Raw genomic sequence first — 19,247 nt, forward strand, 5'->3', positions numbered from 1 at the left:
GAATTGTTGCACTACAGTGTGTGTGTGTGATTGAGTGAGTGTGTGAGTGTGCGTGTGCGTGTGATTGAGTGTGTGTGTGTGAGTGTGCATGTGAGTGTGTGTGTGTGAGTGTGATTGTGTGAGTGAGTGTGTGTGATTAAGTGAGTGTGCATGTGCGTGTGATTGAGTGTGTGTGAGTGTGCATGTGAGTGTGTGAGAGTGAGTGTGTGAGTGAGTGTGCATGTGCGTGTGATTGAGTGTGTGTGAGTGTGCATGTGAGTGTGAGAGTGAGTGTGTGAGTGAGTGTGCATGTGCGTGTGATTGAGTGCATGTGAGTGTGTGAGTGAGTGTGTGTGATTGTGTGAGTGTGAGTGTGTGAATGAGAGTGTGTGTGAGTGAGTGTGTGTGAGGGAGTGAGTGTGAGTAAGTGTGTGAGTGTGTATGTGTGTATGAGTGTGTGAATGAGTGTGTGTGATTGAGTGAGTGTGTGTGTATGAATGTGTGTGTGTGTATGAGTGCATGTGAGTGAGTGTGTGTGAGTGAGTGTGTGTGTGTGTGAGAGTGAGTGCATGTGAGTGAGTGTGTGTGAGTACAATGCGGAGAACTGTCTTCTGTACTCCATATCTCTTCCTTTGCTCCGCCTATTGTACTTGGGTTTGATGTGGTTATGTTTACGTACAGTTGTATCTCATCGAATTGGACAGCGTGCAAAGCAAAGCTTTTCACTTTACCCCCAGTACGCACGACAAAAATAAACCGAAACCTAAACAAAATTGCTGACTGTATTGCGGTACACATGACAATACGAAACTGATACCAATACTAACTTTCTTCCTTTAACAACAGTTTGATCAGCTGAAGGACTACAGACAGCGCCGCGAGGCACAACAGAAGCAGCGTGAAATGGAGGAACGAGAAATCCTGGCAGAAATGGATGAGAATGAGAAGAGGTTACTGAATGATAATCTGGTGTCTCACACTCAGCTCACACTTAACCAGGTAACTTTTAAGAGAGTGTGTGGGAAGCAACTGCAGATGCTGGTTTACACCAGAGATAGACACAAAATGCTGGAGTAACTTAGAGGGTCATGCTGCTGTCTCGCCGAGTTACTCCAGCATTTTGTGTCTAATTTTATGAAATGCAGCTCCGTTCATAAGTCATGGGTTCGCTCGATCTCGGGTTCGATCCTGACTACGGGTGTTGTCTGCACGGGATTTGTACGTTCTCCCTGTGACCATGTGGGTTTTCTCTGGGTGCTCCGGTTTCCTCCCACACTCCAAACACATGCAGGTTTGTAGGTTAAGGCATTCGGCCCATCAAGTCTACTCCGCCGTTCAATCATGGCTGATCTGTCTCTCTCTCTCTCAACCCCATTCTCCGGCCTTCTCCACATAACCCCCAACACTTTCCTGAATTACTCACGAATTCTCCCTTGATTCAAACTCGGAGAATGTCCGTAGCGAGTCAGTAGGAGGCCGTATGAGTCCGTAGATATATCGTAGCGGCTCGTTATGCCAGCCGTAGGTACTCAGGGCATCAGGTAAGTCAGGACATTCTTTTCAGCATGACAAAAAAATCCACGAGTAAAAGATAGTCAGGAGGAGGAGTTCGTAGATCACAAAATATTTTTTTTTAAGGTCCTTTCAACTCGGCAGAGGACTCGGGGAAAGTGGGACAGGCCCTTTACTGATCAAAGCAGATGATAGCATGTTTTGCCTGAGTTTACACGGATACATTGAAGCACAGTGCATTCCATCTTGAAATCCATTTGTCATTTTCCCAAAAAGAAAAAAAAATCTTCCCGAGAGGTGGGACAGATAGATATGTTTATTGAACTCATGTGCTGTTGAATTCATTCATTTGAAGGGACAAAAAAAAGGATTAAAAAATACAATATACATGAAAGCTTTTGCCCCGGAAACATTTCGACTGCGTTTGACTGAATTTCTTCAAACTCCATCTGTGTTGATGCCAATGATGATGCCAATTTTGCTCGAATGGTGCCAATTTTGCTTTTGACTTTCTTTACACATGACTTGCCTAATACCAGACAGGGCCAAGTTTGACACCCACACGTGTGAAGGGAAATCGGTGTCTCCTATTGTCACTTAAAAGTGCACGGGAGGGTGATGAGGAGGAGGAGGGATTGCTGGGGGATGAGGAGAAATGAGTCGCGCCCGCGCAGTTGGGGGCTATGAAAAGGCACAAAGGTACTTCCTGCAGCAGCTGAGGAAGCACAATCTGCCACAGGCAATGATGGTCCAATTCTACACGGCCTGTTCTCACCTTCTCCATCATGACCTGGTTTGGCTCAGCCACCAAGCACGACACCTGGAGGCTGCAGCGAATCGTCCGATCAGCAGAGAAGATTATTGGCTGCAACCTTCCGTCCGTTGATGAACTGTACACTGCAAGGGCCAGGAAGCGAGCGGGTAAGATCATCTCTGACCCCTCTCACCCTGGCCACAAACTCTTTGAATCACTTCCCTCTGGAAGGCGACTCCGGACAGTCAAAGCTGTCACAGCCACACATAAAAACAGTTTTTATCCACGAGTAGTTGCTCTACTCAACAGCCAAAACTCTGTAGCCGCCCTTTGATCTGGTTGGTTCACATGCTTGATCAATGGTGATTTATCATTAATATCTTATTATTATTAATGTTTAGTGATTTCTGAGTCATTCGTAACTGTCACTGTATGTCATGTTGTTACTTGTGGGCGGAGCACCTAGGCAAATTCCTTGTATGTGAATACTTTGCCAATAAACTTACTTACTTACTTATTGGCTTGGTAAATGTAAAAATGGTCCCTAGTGAGTGTAGGATGGTGTTAATGTGCGGGGATCGCTGTTCGTCGCGGACACGGTGGGCTGAAGGGCCTGTTTCCGCGCTGTATCTCAACTGAACTAAAAACTAAAAATGACTGATACAAGCAGTAAACATCAAAGATGATAGAGGAGCAAGATAGACCACTCCTCCGAAATCCAATGGACTGACGTGTAGTACGTGACGGAACGTCACGGCCGCCATTTCTTAATGCGACACGCAACTTCCGGTATGCCACCCGCTGTGATCCAAAGCAAAGATTATAGAGCTCCTCTATAATCTTTGATCCAAAGCAAAGATCCTCGAGTATCTTGTAGCGGGAACAGCCCCCTCCTTTGCGTAGTTTCCCTTGCATTGTATTGTGCAGTTTCCCTTGTATTGCTTTAACACACACTGCACAAAATTAAATTTAACGTATCTATATTTTATATATTTATATGAATGTGTGTCTGTGTGTGAGAGGCAAGTTAGAGATAATAAAGTTTATTCTCATGGATCAGAAGCAACTTTGATTTAAATCATCACTATTAATTCATTTGTCTTGAAAGATGATGTGCATAAACCATAAAGGCAATTATATATATAATTATATAGTAATAATAAATATATGCATATATATATATTTATACACATACATATATATACACATACATATATACACATACATACACACGTATACACATACATATGCACACATACATATGGATACATTTATATGCATACATACACACATATAAACATATATATACATACATATATACATACATATACATGCATATATACACATACATGCATATATACACATACATATATATTTATACATATGATCATTTTCCAACGATCAATAGATTTACGATCAGTTCCTGTGGATTGGAGGGTAGCTAATGCTATCCCACTTTTCAAGAAAGGAGCGTGAGAGAAAACAGGGAATTACAGACCAGTTAGCCCGACTTTGGTGGTGTGAAAGATGCTGGAGTCAATTATTAAAGATGTAATAATGGGGCATTTGGATAGCAATAAAATAATTAGTCCAAGTCAACATGGATTTATGAAAGGGAAATCATGTTTGACTAATCTTCTGGATTTTTTTGCCGCAAGGCTTTGTGTTGGGGCCGCAACTGTTTACCATATATATTAATCATTTGGAAAAGGGAATTAGGAGCAAAACTAATGCATACATACCTACATATTTAAATTCATCTGATAAGTTGGTCAAATAACATGGGCACCTTCTTGCTTTTTTTTGAGACATGGATTTTTTAAATGTGAATGTCTCATAGCAACACATTTGTGGGTCAGCAGTATTTTGTACCAACCCCCACAATTTCAAATAATTCTAAATTGAACTTCTTAAACAAGGAAAACAATTTTTATTTACATCATTTTGTGTGGCTGTCAAGGTGGCTGTGTTGACTGTAATTATGAGACTGCCGGGCAGTATCACTGTGAATGGCGGTGGCTGTGTGTTTTAATGCAAGTGTGAAAAGGAGAGTAAATTTAAAGAGACAATGTGAGACCCATCAGGGTTTCATCCAAGAACCAATTTAAAGACAAGGTTCCATCAATTACAGTATTTTAATTGAAAATCTTACTCTTAATAATAATAATAATAATAATACATTTTATTTATGGGCGCCTTTCAAGAGTCTCAAGGACACCTTACAAAAATTGAGCATGTATAGGAAAAACATGTAAGGGGAATGAAATAAATAGTAGAGACATGACTAGTACACAAAGTAAAGACAGAATTCAATTCAAAACACAGCATGAGGCAATTAATGCACAGATGAAAAGGGACGGGGACGTGGGGCTAAGGATAGGCAGAGGTGAAGAGATGGGTCTTGAGGCGGGACTGGAAGATGGGGAGGGACACGGAATTGCGGATCAGTTGGGGGAGGGAGTTCCAGAGCCTGGGAGCTGCCCTGGAGAAGGCTCTGTCCCCAAAACTGCGGAGGTTGGACTTGTGGATGGAGAGGAGACCGGCTGATGTGGATCTGAGGGACCGTGAGGGTTGGTAGGGGGAGAGGAGGTCAATGAGATATGTGGGGGCCAGATGGTGGAGGGCTTTGTAGGTGAGGACCAGGATTTTGTAGGTGATCCGGTGGGAGACGGGAAGCCAGTGAAGTTTTTTGAGGACTGGAGTGATGTGATGCCAGGATTTGGTGTGGGTGATGAGTCGGGCGGCTGCGTTCTGGACCAGTTGGAGTCGGTTGATGTAGGTGGAGCTGATGCCAAGGAGAAGTGAGTTGCAATAGTCCAGTCGGGAGGAGATGAAGGCATGGATGAGTCTTTCAGCAGCAGGCGGTGTGAGAGAGGGTCTGAGTTTGGCGATGTTGCGGAGATGAAAGAAGGAGGTTTTAATGACATGGCGGATGTGAGGCTCAAGGGAGAGGGTGGAATCAAAGATCACGCCAAGGTTGCGGGCCTGGGGAGATGGGGAGACAGTGGTGCCGTCGATGGTGAGAGTGGGGTTATTGATTTTGCTAAGTGTGGCTTTGGAGCCTATGAGGAGAAATTCTGTCTTATCGCTGTTGAGTTTGAGGAAATTATGTTGCATCCAGGTTTTTATTGCTGACAAACAGGAGTTGATATGGGAGAGGGGGGGGTTGTGGGGGGATTTGGTGCCAAGGTAAATCTGGGTGTCATCAGCGTAACAGTGGAAGTCCAGATTGAAGTGGCGGAGTATCTGACCAAGGGGGAGGATGTAGATGATGAAGAGGAGGGGGCCGAGTACGGAGCCTTGGGGAACGCCTTGAGTGACTGCGGCTGTAGCAGAGGTGTGGTTGTGGAGAGAGATGAAGTGGGATCTGTTGGAAAGGTAGGAACGGAGCCAGCTGAGTGCAGAGCCTTCAATGCCGAGGTCCTTGAGTCTGGTGAGCAGGATGTTATGGTTCACTGTATCGAAGGCTGCGCTCAGGTCGAGGAGGATGAGGATGTTGAGGGAACCAGTGTCAGCAGAGGTGAGGAGGTCGTTGAGGACTTTGAGGAGAGCAGTTTCTGTGCTATGGAGGGGGCGAAAGCCAGATTGGAGGGGTTCAAGTAGGTTATACGCAAGGAGGTGGGAATGAAGTTGTGACGCAACGATACGCTCCAGGGTTTTTGAAAGGAAGGGGAGGTTTGAGATTGGGCGGTAGTTAATGAGAGAGGAGGGATCAAGACCAGGTTTCTTTAAGATTGGTGTAACGGCAGCAGTTTTGAAAGCGGAGGGGACAATTCCTTGGGACAATGAGGAGTTGAAGAGATTAGTGAGGTAGGGGCAGAGTACGGGGAGGCAGGACTTCAACAGGGGAGTGGGGAGAGGGTCGAGGGAGCAGGTGGTGGGTTTGGAAGAGCTGATGAGTTTGGAGATTTCAATAGGGGTGACCAGGTCAAACTGGGAGAGGAAGCAGTGTGGAGGAGGGGTAAGGAGGTCAATTCTTCCTAATTAGGCTTTTTGTGTTCCCTCTTGAACTTTGTGTCTCCCAGAGCCTCTGGGGAGGTTCTGGAGATACAATAATCCAATCTTGAGGCAAATAACCATCTTTAAAACTGGCATTGCCTCTGCCTTTAATTCTACATTCTCCGAGGATGCTAGATGCCGCGACAATCTCTTGCAACAAGTACAGAAAGGCAGTCAACTGCAAAAAGATCAAAGAGAGGAAAGAGTATGGAAGGGAAAGGCTTTTCAGAATCATAATCAGATTTTATTTGCCAAGTATGTTTTGCAACACGAGGAATTTCATTGGCCAGGTCAGTCATACAATTAAAAGCAACAGCACTCAAAAACACATTTTAATACGGACATTCACCAGTGACTCCTACACATTCCTCACTGTGATGGAAAGCGAAATAAAGTTCAAGTCCCTTCCTTTTGTTCTTCCTCGGTCGGGGGCCTCACGCCCCCCGTTCAAACTCCGTTCAATGGTGAACTCCTCTTGGTCTCCAGGCCTATAGTGCTGCACAAATCACTGCACCACATGCATCTATTTATTCCCTTTTCACATGGTTCATGCAGCTGGATATTAACTTGCCGACATGGAAAGAGATGCAGTGAGCATTCAATAGTTCAGACTTCTGGGTGAATTAAGGGGCTGCTTGATGGGCTGAGGGTAATCGAGATTGTATGATTGTCATTCTTTTGGAAGATCTGATGGAAGTTCTTATGGAAAAGCTGATGAATTGACTACGGGATGAGCTGGTGGGCTCGAGGATTGCTGGATGAGTGTTCTAGAAACATAGAAAATAGGTGCAGGAGGAGGCCATTTGGCCCTTCGAGCCAGCACCGCCATTCATTGTGATCATGGCTGATCAGCCGTAATCGATAACCCGTGCCTGCCTTCTCCCCATATCCCTTGATTCCACTAGCCCCTAGAGATCTATCTAACTCTCTCTTAAATCCACCCAGTGATTTGGCCTCCACTGCCCTCTGTGGCAGGGAATTCCACAAATTCACAACTCTCTGGGTGAAAACGTTTTTTCTCACCTGTCTTAAATGGCCTCCCCTTTGTTCTAAGACTGTGGCCCCTGGTTCTGGACTCGCCCAACATTGGGAACATTTTTCCTGTATCTAGCTTGTTCAGTCTTTTTATTCATTTATATGTTTCTATAAGATCCCCTTGCATCTAACAAGAGTGTTTTATTGTCATGTAGAACAATTTCCTGCATCTAGCTTGTCCCAGATAGAACAATTAAATAGGTGACGTTGCAGGTCGGAGGCCTTCTTCAGACTGCGTTCTGACACTTCTTCTTCTTCTTGCGTATGGCGTGCACAGCCTAAAGTTGTAGGACAACTTGTTCTATTTGATCTTATTTGACTGTGCACACCAGGTTGATTGGATTTGTCGAAACAGGGCGGACCATGTGAAGGTTGCAATCTCCCACCCCGCGTTCTGACACCAAAGAGCAAAATGTCCAACGTAGATACAATAATAAATATATCGCCATTTGCATTAGTTTTGTGCAGTTAACAAATCACAATTTCACACAATGTACATAAGACAGCAGTTATTTGACAAATACTCTGCAGTTCGGTGCAGGAGATCTTGTCGACGAATATTCTGGACCCACTGTTGACATCTGAAATTACAGGAGATATCATTTAGGATTAACTAATAAGAAAAAAGATGATCATAACTACATGCCTGAACAATGGATGATATGTCACTTAAATGCAATTGTTTTCAGTTGTGTGGAGAGACCTGTATGTTGAAGATGCTTTTTGCCTCTAATTTACCTTAAATGTAGAAGAGCTTATTAAAATCTTCTTACAAAGACCATTAAGTATTTTCTTTCTATCCTCTTTTGGACCCAAGGCATAGCAGAGCTGCCAACTCTCACGAAGAGGAAAGGGAGGGAGAGAGGGAAGGGAGGGAGAGAGGGAGAAGAGAGGGAGAGAGAAGAGAGGGAGAGAGAGAGAGATCGAGAGAAGAGAGGGGAGAGAGAGATCGAGAGAAGAGAGGGAGAAGGGGGAGAGGGAGATGGGGGGAGAGGAAGAAGGGGGTGAGGGAGAAGGGGGAAAGGGGGGAGAGGGAGAAGGGGGACAGGGAGAAGGGGGAGAGGGAGTGGAACGATAACACATTATAACGCGCAGCCGTCCCATTCCGACCAAAGATTATAGAGCAGATCTCCTCTCGTATCTTTGATTGCGGCCGCCGCCGCCGAACCCCCCGGCCCACCATTGCACCCAATGTGTCCCGCGAGCCATATTTTGGAGACCAATCCCTTACAAGAACAAAACCAAAAACGTACAGAAGTGTTAAAATTGTCTTTATTATTATGGTAAGTAAAGATCTATTAAAAATAAGTCTAATAACTTTCTAATGTACCGACAAACCTAGTTTCCCAATGGCCGTTGATGGGAGAACTGAAAATAACATTTTCACGACAGAATATCGACAAAAAATAATAATAATATTTTCTCACCTTTCTTTTTTATTGGGGAACCTAAAGATTGACAGGTCGGGTCGTTTAGATTTACGATTAGAACAATTGATAGCAGAGCAGTGATGTGAAGATTTAGATAAGGACGCCATGACAGTGTGGGGGGAAGCCCAACAAAATGCCTCAAAAAATGGCGTCGACAATCACACGCGTCATACTACGCGTTTTTCGAGGAGTGGTCTATCTTGCTCCTCTATGATCTTTGGTAAACATGAGAGAATGAGTTCATCTGAATTTGGAGAGTTTAGTAGTTTTGTTTAGATTAGAATATTGTCCCGTGTACTGAGGTACAGTGAAAAGATTTTCTTTTGGTGTTTTGTCCTTTTGTATCGAGTCCTGCAGCTGCCACATGCCCAGATGAAAAATGACGTATTCTTCCTCAATTGGGAAGGGGACGTTTTATTTTGTTTAGCTTGGAGATACAGCGCGAAAACAGACCCTTTGACCCACTGAGTCCACGCCGATCAGCGATCCCGCTCACTAACGCTATCCTACACACACTTGGGTCAATTTACAATTACACCAAGCCAATTGACCTGTGCGTCTTTGGAGTGTGGGAGGAAACCGGAGTACCCAGAGAAAACCCACGCACGTCACCGGGAGAACGTACAGACTCCGTACAGACAGCACCCGGAGTCAGGATTGAACCCGAGTCTCTGGCGCTGTGAGGCAGCAACTCTACCGCTGCACTACCCAAGTTGGAAAAATGTTGGGAGCAAGGAATTGGAAAGGTGTGGATGGAGCAAGAGTCAGTGGCTGGGATGGTTGGGAGAATCGGGAAGGGAAGATTCTCTTCTTCCCTTGTCTGACCCACTGAGTTACTCCAGCATACAATGTTACTTTTACACTATATCTGTAAAAGTAAAAAACGTTTAGATCGTTACTTCTACAGAAACAGTGTGAAAACAGTCCCGTTGGCTCACCGTTTCCACACTGACCATCCATCACCATCACGCGAGTTCTATGTTATCTCATTGTCTCATCCACTCCCAAAAATGCTAGAGGCAATATTACAGAGGCCAATTAACCACCAATTTTGAAGCACGGTGGCGCAGCGGTAGAGTTGCTGCCTCACAGCGCCGGAGACCCCAGGTTTGATCCTGACTACAGGTGATGTCTGTATGGAGTTTGTACATTCTCCCCGTGACCTGCGTGGGTTTTCTCCGAGACCAAATGACCCAAGTCAAAATGCTTCACCATTATTGCGAAAGATGAAAAATTATCAAGTATTGGGAAAAACAACTGAACGCAGCTTCATACAGAACTTTCCATTCAGGGCAACAGGAGCCACTTGGTACTGTGAGGTGTCAACTCCTCACGGATGTGTTACCAAGCGGTTCCTGTCACCTTTCACCCCCAACCACGTCTTGGTGCAGAAAGACTCACCCAAGTGTTTCGATCCAGCAATCACAGCAAAACCCATCTTTTCATTGCCTCAGTGCAGAAACCCCAGCTCGGTGGCGCAGCACTCATGCACTCACTCACACTCACGCTGCTGCCTTACATGTTCTCCCTGTGGATGTTCTCCGGGTGCTCCGGTTTCCTCTCATAGACAATAGGTGCAGGAGTAGGCCATTCGGTCCTTCGAGCCAGCACCGCCATTCAATATGATCATGGTTGATCATCCACAATCAGTACCCCGTTCCTGCCTTCTTCCCATATCCCCTGATTCTGTTAGCCCTAAGAGCTCTATCTAACTCTTGAAAGCATCCAGTGTATTGGCCTCCACTGCCTTCTGTGCCAGAGAATTCCACAGATTCACAACTCTCTGGGTGAAAAAGTTTTTTCTCATCTCCGTACAACTCTCTGGGTGAAAAATTATTTCCTCATCTCAGTACAAACACATGCAGGTTTATAGGGTAATTGGGTTCTACACATTACGGACAATTTGTAGGATAGAACTAGTTGACCGGGGCGGACTCAGTGGGCTGAAGGGCCTGTTTCTACTCTGTATCTTTAAACTAAACTAAACCAAATTAAACTAAATTCTTCATATCTTCATTTGTTGTATTCATACCTCCTAGTTAGATATGATGGAAGGGGCAGGGAGGGTCACATCTGTCCACATTATTCCTGTGCAATCTGTTTAAAATACTTTAATTTTAAAGACTTATCCAGCTTATCTTTTCTCCTTTCAAATAAAGAGATTTCCGGTCTCCCCATCATTCCACTGGTAACGTCAACCAAAGACTGTTGCAGATTGGGAGTAATGGGATGAATTAAAAGTCAAAAACTAAATTTAATTAATAACTTGAAGCTTGGGCAAAATCCAATGCAGAATGGGAATGGGCTTTCAAGTCATAAATAGGTCAACGGATGTTCAACGATATTGGCATTTGGTTCAAACGAAATTCATTATACCTTTATGATACCTTATTAAATATTTAGAAGCCAATTATCATTAAAATTTCATGTTTGTCTTTTTTGTGCATTCAGGTGCACCCTGGATGTGTCGGCCTTGAGCTTGCGTTATAAATCGTGCAATTATTGTTGTTGTAAGGCAATGGGGTTTAGTCATTTTCAATTTCGAGGGTGAGAATTGGTCTTTACTGGGTGTCCCACTGAAACTTTCCCAAAGCTGCACTTGGTTTGAAACCTGCAGTTCCTGGTGATGGTTGTAGTGTGTTCCGGCTGCAGCCGGGAAGCTGGAAGAGCTTCATCCCCTTGGACTCATCCCGAACAATCCAGCAGATGTTGCTGCCGTGTTTACAGTCATTTAGTGGCCTGATTCCCGAGGGGACGATAATGAAAGCTCTGGTTTCTTGAAATAAAAACCCACGTGGGAGAACGTGCAAACTCCACACAGTCCGCAGCAGATCTCAAAGCTAAGTTAAACAAAACTCAAGAGTATGGGATAAGGGTTTCCCCCTGAACTCTCGTTTAATCCACATTCCAAAGACATGCAGGTTAAATGGATTCTGTAAGTTGTCCCTAGTGTGTAGATAGAACTCGAGTACGGGTGATTGTTAGTTGGCGTGGACTCGGTGGGCCGAAGTGCCTGTTTCCACGCTTCATCTCTAAAATTAAAAACCATAAGAGAATATCTTTACTGCTTTCTATGCTGTCTTGATTTGGTACACATTTATCGGGTCCCTCTTTGGTACGACTGAAAGTGTCTACGTTTGTTAAAATTACAGATTTTGTTACAAACCTGTACGTCTTTGGAGTGTGGGAGGAAACCGAAGGTCTCGGAGGTCACGGGGAGAACGTACAAACTCCGTACAGACAGCACCCGTAGTTGGGATTCCGGGGATCCAAAACAGCATTTAACCATTATGGGGCGCAGGGTATTCTCTTGGGCAAAAGAGACCCTGTTATCGGAGTATCATTTTGCTTATTCTTCAAACCTCTCGCCTTCCCGGTCATTCTGGCAGGAGAAGGCAGGAGAATGGGGTTGGGAGGGAGAGATAGATCAGCCATGATTGAATGGCGGAGTAGACTTGATGGGCCGAATGGCCTAATGCGGCTCGTATTAATTATGATCTTATGATCTTCCTTCTCAGGATGACTGTACCCCCAGAGAGCAGTGGATGCAGGAGCACAAGACTCAGTTGCTGAACCTCGCACAGAACCATGAGGATCATGTTAAAGGTATACTGCAGCACAACCTGCAACTGGAGGAGCAGAGAGCAGGTACTTGCATCGTGCTCGATGGTCACACTAAACTCATCACTCATTGCAGCGCCAGAGACCTGGGTTCGATCCTGACTACGGGTGCCGTCTGTACTGAGTTTGTACGTCCTCCCCGTGACTTGCGTGGGTTTTCTCCAGTGTTCCCACACCTCAAAAATAAATTTCCTTAAATAGCATCCCAGATTTCCTGGAATTTGATGGTATTACCTGAAATTCCCCAACTGCGCATGTGCGACTGCTTCCCCAACTGCGCCGGCATGGATACCGGGCCCACTGCGCACGTCCGGGGAGACGGCGTCATTTTGCGTCCCTACCGCGTCACCGGCGCCATTTTCAATTGTGACGCGGCTGACAGGCCTCCCCCAACTGCGCATGTGTGGATGGTCGTAAATATACTTTTCCCCCCCGAATCATCCCGCGGGCCCGATGCGGAAATTTCCTGAAATTATTTCAGTTCCCTAAAATTACCCGAAGGCAACCAGAATTTCCTGAATTTCGGGTCATTTCCTTCAAAGTGGAAACACAAGTTTTCTCAAAGATCTTCGGCTTCCTCCCACACTCCAAAGACGTACAGTTTTGTAGGTTAATTGGCTTGTTGTAAATGTAAATTGTCCCTAGTGTGTAAGTGCACGGGGATCGCTGGTCGGTGCGGACTCGGTGGGGCCGAAGGGCCTATTTCTGCGCTAAACTAAACTAGGCACCGGAAAACGAGCAAAAGTGGCAATGACCACTTTAGATTTGATTAAAGAATACTATTGCATTTAGGTAAGCTCTAACAACTAATAATAATAATAATAATTTGTTTATAGGGACAGTGCATATTAATGAACATTTGCATGTAAATATGCGAGATTGTAGCCAATCAGTAGCTAATTTCCGTCTCTAGTCCCAGGCAAAGGTAGGTGAAGTGTCTTGCCCAAGGACACAATGACAGTACACACTCCAAGCAGGATTCGAACCGGCCACCTTCAGGTTGCCAGCCGAACACTTAACCCATTGTGCCATCTGTCGTCCATTGCCCCTTATTTCTTAATTTAGGTACCTTTCCACCATGGAGGGGCAGTTGTATGCCCCATAGTTTATATCAGTTAATCAATCAATCAATACATTCAGTTAATACAATCAATAATGTGGAACTTCATGAAAGAGTCCATCACCCTGAGAGATTATGTTTTCATTCTCAATGTAGCCTGTGCTGCTGAATACCAGCATTTATTGTTTTTATTGGATGGGGGAAAGAAGTGAGGTCACTAGTTTGCACACAGCCTCTTTCCAGTGTGCCTGTTTGTCCCATTCAACAGATTAAGAGCTTCCCTCTGGAAGGCGACTCCGGACTGTCAAAGCTGCCACAGCCAGACATAAAAACAGTTTTTATCCACGAGTAGTAGCTCTACTCAACTGCCAAAAATCTGTAGCCTCCCTTTGATCTGGTATTTTGTTGGTTCACATGCTTGATCAATGGTGTTTTATCATTAATGTTTTATTATTATTAATGTTTAGTGTTTTCTGAGACCCTCGTAACTGTCACTGTATGCCATGTTGTTACTTGTGGGTGGAGCACCAAGGCAAATTCCTTGTATGTGAACACTTGGCCAATAAACTTACTTACTTACATTCCTACTTAATTAAAATTACATTTCAGGATGTTTACAGACTATCTCATTAGTGCAGCTACCCTGTGCTGCTGTGCTGAAGAGTCAGTCTTGTATCTTCTTCTTCTTGCGTTTGAGGCAGCAGAAGTCTGCAGGAGGGTGATGCCATCCAGTTCGACATCTGTAGGTGCCCGCCCTAAAAAAGGGCGCATGCTCTGGGTTGGCGCCAAGCTGCGGCGCTGCTGCTGTCTCTGTTTGTGGTCGTTCGCCCGACTGAGGTCAGTTGACAGGGCTCACCACGGGGAGGTCGACAACATGAGCCGTGTGTAGACACATTGAATCACAAAGGGGGAGCAGTGAGCAGGGTTCACACGAGTCTGAAGAAGGGTCTCGACCCGAAACGTCACCTACAGTATCCATGTTCTCCAGAGATGCTGCCTGGCCCGTTGAGTTACTCCAGCACTTTGTGTCCTTTCCAGCCTTGTGCTGGTTAAACCTCCAAGCGTTACCTGCTAAGCCATAGACAGACATAAAAAGCTGGAGTAACTCAGCGGGATAAGCAGTGTCCCTGGAGAGAAGGAGTGGGTGACGTTTCGGGCCGAGACCGTTCTTCAGGCTCGTGTGATTCCTGCTCACCCCTCCCCCTCTGAGAAGGGTCTTGACCTAAAATGTCAGTCATTCCTTCTCTCCAGAGATGCTGCCTGTCTGGCTGAGTTACTCCAACTTTTTGTGTCTGTCTTCGATTTAAACCAGCATCTGCAGTTCACTTCCTGCACCTGCTAAGCCATGCCTGGCAGTGACAAGGAATCACTGACACATAAAATCATAAATGATAGGAGTAGAACAAGGCCATTCAGTCCATCAAGTCTACTTCACCATTCAATCATGGCTGATCTATCTCCCCCTCCTAACCCCATTCTCCTGCCTTCTCCCCATAACCTCTGACACCCGCACTATTCAAAAATCTATTTATCTCTGTCTTAAAAATATCCATCAACATGGCCTCCACAGCCTTCTGCGGCAATGAATGACACCAAGCATCCTACGTAATTTGGGCATTGTGTAAGCTATACACTTTTAAAGATTAGTATTAACTTATTTTTACAGTTTACATCCACATCCCAAAGACGTGTGCGTCTGAGCACTGCAATCCCTTCTCCTGTATCATCCTCTAACATGTTTCCTTCACCCTAAAACCAGCAGGGATTATCCACCAGAACTTGGTATCACAGTAGCTCAGCGGTAGAGCGCCAGAGACCCAGATTTGATCCTGACCTCAGGTGCTGTCTGTGTGGAGTTTGCATGTTCTCCCTGTGGCCACATGTGTTTCCACCCGGTTTCATCCCACAGTCCAAAGACGTGCGGGTTTGTAGGTTAATTGACCTCTGTAAAATGCCCCCAAGGTGCAGGAAGTGGACGAGCAAGTGGGGAAAAATAGTACTAGTGTGAACGGTTGATCGATGGACAGCGTGGACTCGGTGGGCCGAAGGGCCAGTTTCCACGCTGTATCTCAAAAACAAATTGAAGAGCTGAATTTGCTTTTATTGGAAGATGATGCAGCTGATTCTCCCAGTCTCTACAAAGGATGTTTAGAAATGAATTGATTCATTGTTCCGTATCGGGACATATCACGGCACTCTTAACTCTTGGTCTGGCTGGGCTTATGGAGATAGCGATTCAGGATATATTTTTTAATTTCACCGCAGAGATTGTGAGAAGGCTAAATGAATTGTCGGAAAAAAGCAAGAACTTTTCTCAGGTGGAGAAAATGTTGGCGGAGCTGAAGGCACAGGAATACAAGAACGAGTTGCTCCTGGAGACGATGAGGCAACAGCTGGAGATGCTGCAGCTGGATACGATGTAAGCCTCCGCGTCAGAGGTGGCGTAAATCAACATTCGTTTTACTCTTCAAATGGCCTTGTGGATGGTCACGGTGGCGCAGCGGTAGAGTTGCTGCCTTACAGAGCTTGCAGCGCCGGAGCCCCGAGTTCAATCCCGACTACGGGTGCTGTCTGTACGAAGTTTGTACATCCTTCCCGTGACCTACGTGAGTTTTCTCCGAGATCTTCGGTTTCCTCCCACACTCCAAAGGCGTACAGGTTTGTAGGTAAATTGGCTTGGTGTATGTGTAAAATTGTCCCTAGTGTGTGCAGGTTCATGGTTCTTGGTCCTCCAAAATATTCCAAATAGAATTGAAACTGGAGGTAGATTAAACAGGGTAGTGTTAATGTGCGGGGATTGCTGGTCGGTGTGGACTCGGTGGGCCGAAGTGCCTGTTTCCGCACTGTATCTCTAAACTAATCTAAATCAATCTCACAACACATTAGAGGGCTTTGGTCTTACATTTGAGGTTCGTGAGGCAATGTTTATTAGGGAAAGAATCAATAAACATCACAAAGTTAGTCAGAAGGTAGACACTCTAATTCCCCTTCCCATCCCACGCTGACCTTTCTGTCCTGAGCCTCCTCCACTGTCAGAGGCCAAATGCAAATTGGAGAAACAGCACCTCATATTTTGCTGGGGCAGCTTACAGCCCAGTGGTATGAATATTGATTTCTCTAACCAAGTATTCCCTGCATTCCCTCTCTCTCCATCCTTCTCCCACCCAAGTCGCACCAGCTTCTCGTTCTCACCTAGCTAACAATGACCTGTTTCCTTTATGATTGTAACTTTTTTGCATATCTTTCACTCATTTGTTTTATATCTCTCTACATCATCATCTATTTCTTTAGTTTCCCTTTCCTGTGACTTTCACGAAAGGTCTCGACCCAAAACATCACCCATTCTACACTAGCACTATCCTATACACTAGGGACAATTTTATATTTATACCAAGCCAATGAACCTACAAACCTGTATGGCTTTGGATTGTGGGAGGAAACCAAAGATCTTGGAGTGAACCCATCGGGTCACAGGGAGAACGTACAAACTCCGCGCAGACAGCACCCGTACTCAGGATCGAATCCGGGTCTCTGTGAGGCAGCAACTCTACCACTGCGCCACTGTGCTGCCCGCCATGCTATTCAGCTTTTCAATTCGGTGGAGGGTGATTGTACTGGCAAATTTCCGACTCTTCCAATGTCCTCTTTTCCAGTTGCCATTACTACACAGGTAAGTAGGAGTGATCTTACGCAGACCTAATGGAACGGATCTTCCAGTCGTTATTTCCAGTTTAGTTGGTTGTTTATTGAAGTAGTTGTACAAATAAAGGGATGAACGTACCAGGTTCTCCATATTCTGTATGCAAGTTGTAGCTGGCTGCACTGTCCCTGGTCTGGTGAGAACTGTATGCTCTCCCTCCCTGTGCCTGCCCCTTCCTGTCCCCCTATTCCCTTATATACACTGTGCATCTAATGACCGCCCCCAAGTGTCCAAAATAATACTGCAAGATACATCTAGACCAAATAATATGATATGACAACAGTAGCTAGCCTAAACATGAATGGCTCCTACAGTGATGAGGGACAGGCTGACCTTGTTGGGAACACCACCAATTATCAGAAAGTATTCTCTCGTACTTGCAGTTTTCGGAGAGTAATTCTCGGGATTTATCATTGCAGACAAAATAAAGCCCGAAGCAGGCAGAGCAGTTTGCCCTCACGCAACTCAAAGAAAAAGGAGGCACTTCATCAGCCGCAGACCTTTGTGCCTTTCTATGGTGGAGGAAGTCTCCCATCTGAAATCAGGTAGACATTTTTTTACTCTCTTCCACAAATATGTAATTACTGATTCTGTTCCATTCTGTTTTGTAGTTTTTTTGCACAATCCGCAAGCTTTGCCACTTTTCATTTCCCTGCACATCTCGTATGCGTATGAGACGAATAAACTTGACTTGACTTGCGAACCGACTCCCTTTGTGAATGGAGGTGTGATGTGGGATCAGTAGAGTTTTTCTGTACAACTGTCTAATGAAGGTACGGCAGTTCCCGACTGGACTGATTGTAAGAAATGAATCTCACTGTGTTTGCGCTTTGCACAATAATAATGCGACACAAAGCACCATTTCCATCGTTGAGTCTGTCCTCACCTTCCCCATCATGGTCTGGTGTGGCTCAGCCACCAAGCACGACATCGGGAGGCTGCAGCGAATCGTCCGATCAGCTGGGAAGGTTGTTGGCTGCAACCTTCCCCCCATTGACGAACTGTACACTGCATGGGCCAGGAAGCGAGCGGATAAGATCATCTCTGACCCTATCACCCTGGCCTCAAACTCTTTGAATCACTTCCTTCTGGAAGGCGACTCCAGACTGTCAAAGCTGCCACAGCCAGACATAAAAACAGCTTTTTTTCCACGAGCTCTACTCGATAACCAAAAGTCTGTAGCCTCCTTTTGCTCTGGTATTTTATTTCATTCACATATTTAAACTATAATGTTTTATTCTTAATGCTTTAATGTTTTATGTTTTATTCTTAATTGTTACTGTCTGTTGTGTTGTTACTTGCGGGCAGAGCACCAAAGCAAATTTCTTGTATGTGTACATACTTGGCCAATAAACTTAGTCATTCATTCATTCATTGAACCAATGAACCACATGGAGTGTGCCATGTCAACTGGTTTTCTGTTACCATTAAAGATGAATAACTCATCGGAGCTAATATTTATATGGTGTCTTTACAAATACAGAAGGTTCAGTTTAGTTTATCGTCATGTGTACCGAGGTACAGTGAAAAGCTTTTGTTGCGTGCTAACCAGTCAGCAGAAAGACAATACATGATTACAATCGACCCATTTACAGTACAATATACAATATGGGTTTATTCGTCACATTGCACATAAAGTGCAGTGAAATGAATATGTCAGCAGCAATACAATGAGAAAGAACACACAATACACAATGAAAATTTAACACAAACATCCACCACAGCATTCATCACTGTGGTGGAAGGCACAAAATTTGGCCAGTCCTCCTCCATTTTCCCCACGTGGTCGGGACCAGAGTCCAGAGTCAGTCCAGGATCGGCTCTTCCCCACCGGAGACCGCGGCTTCAGGATGGTGTAGGCCGCAAGCCGGCGGTCGAAGATTTAAAATTCGCGCCGCAGCCAGAAGCACCGCAGACTGCAGGGCCGGCGGTCGAAGCTCCCCTCCAGGGGTGATGGTAAGTCCACGCCGGGCCCGCGATAGAAGTTGGCCACGGGCCGGCGGTGGAAGCTCCTTCTTCTCCCGGGTCCCCCACGAGGGATCCTGGGCTGCGGACGCCGCGCCAGCTGGAGTGTACAGATACATGATAAGGGAATAACATTTAGTTTAGTTTTGTTTACAGATCCAGTGCGGGAACAGGCCCTTCGGCCCACCGGGT

General features: G+C 45.3%; 1 protein-coding gene across 1 annotated transcript in view; it reads left to right on the forward strand.

The window, feature by feature from the left end:
* Positions 1 to 811: 811 nt before the first annotated feature.
* Positions 812 to 19,247, forward strand: part of LOC116971338 (coiled-coil domain-containing protein 17-like) — a 38,416-nt gene continuing 19,980 nt past the window's right edge. The window contains exons 1-4 of the mRNA XM_033018433.1: positions 812 to 978; positions 12,228 to 12,357; positions 15,656 to 15,809; positions 17,510 to 17,635. Of these exons, the coding sequence (XP_032874324.1) occupies positions 883 to 978; positions 12,228 to 12,357; positions 15,656 to 15,809; positions 17,510 to 17,635 (506 nt within the window). The 5' untranslated portion in view covers positions 812 to 882. The remainder of the gene's footprint in view (positions 979 to 12,227; positions 12,358 to 15,655; positions 15,810 to 17,509; positions 17,636 to 19,247) is intronic.

The sequence above is a fragment of the Amblyraja radiata genome, chromosome 3 (genome assembly GCF_010909765.2).
Source record: "Amblyraja radiata isolate CabotCenter1 chromosome 3, sAmbRad1.1.pri, whole genome shotgun sequence".
Classification (NCBI taxonomy): domain Eukaryota; kingdom Metazoa; phylum Chordata; class Chondrichthyes; order Rajiformes; family Rajidae; genus Amblyraja; species Amblyraja radiata.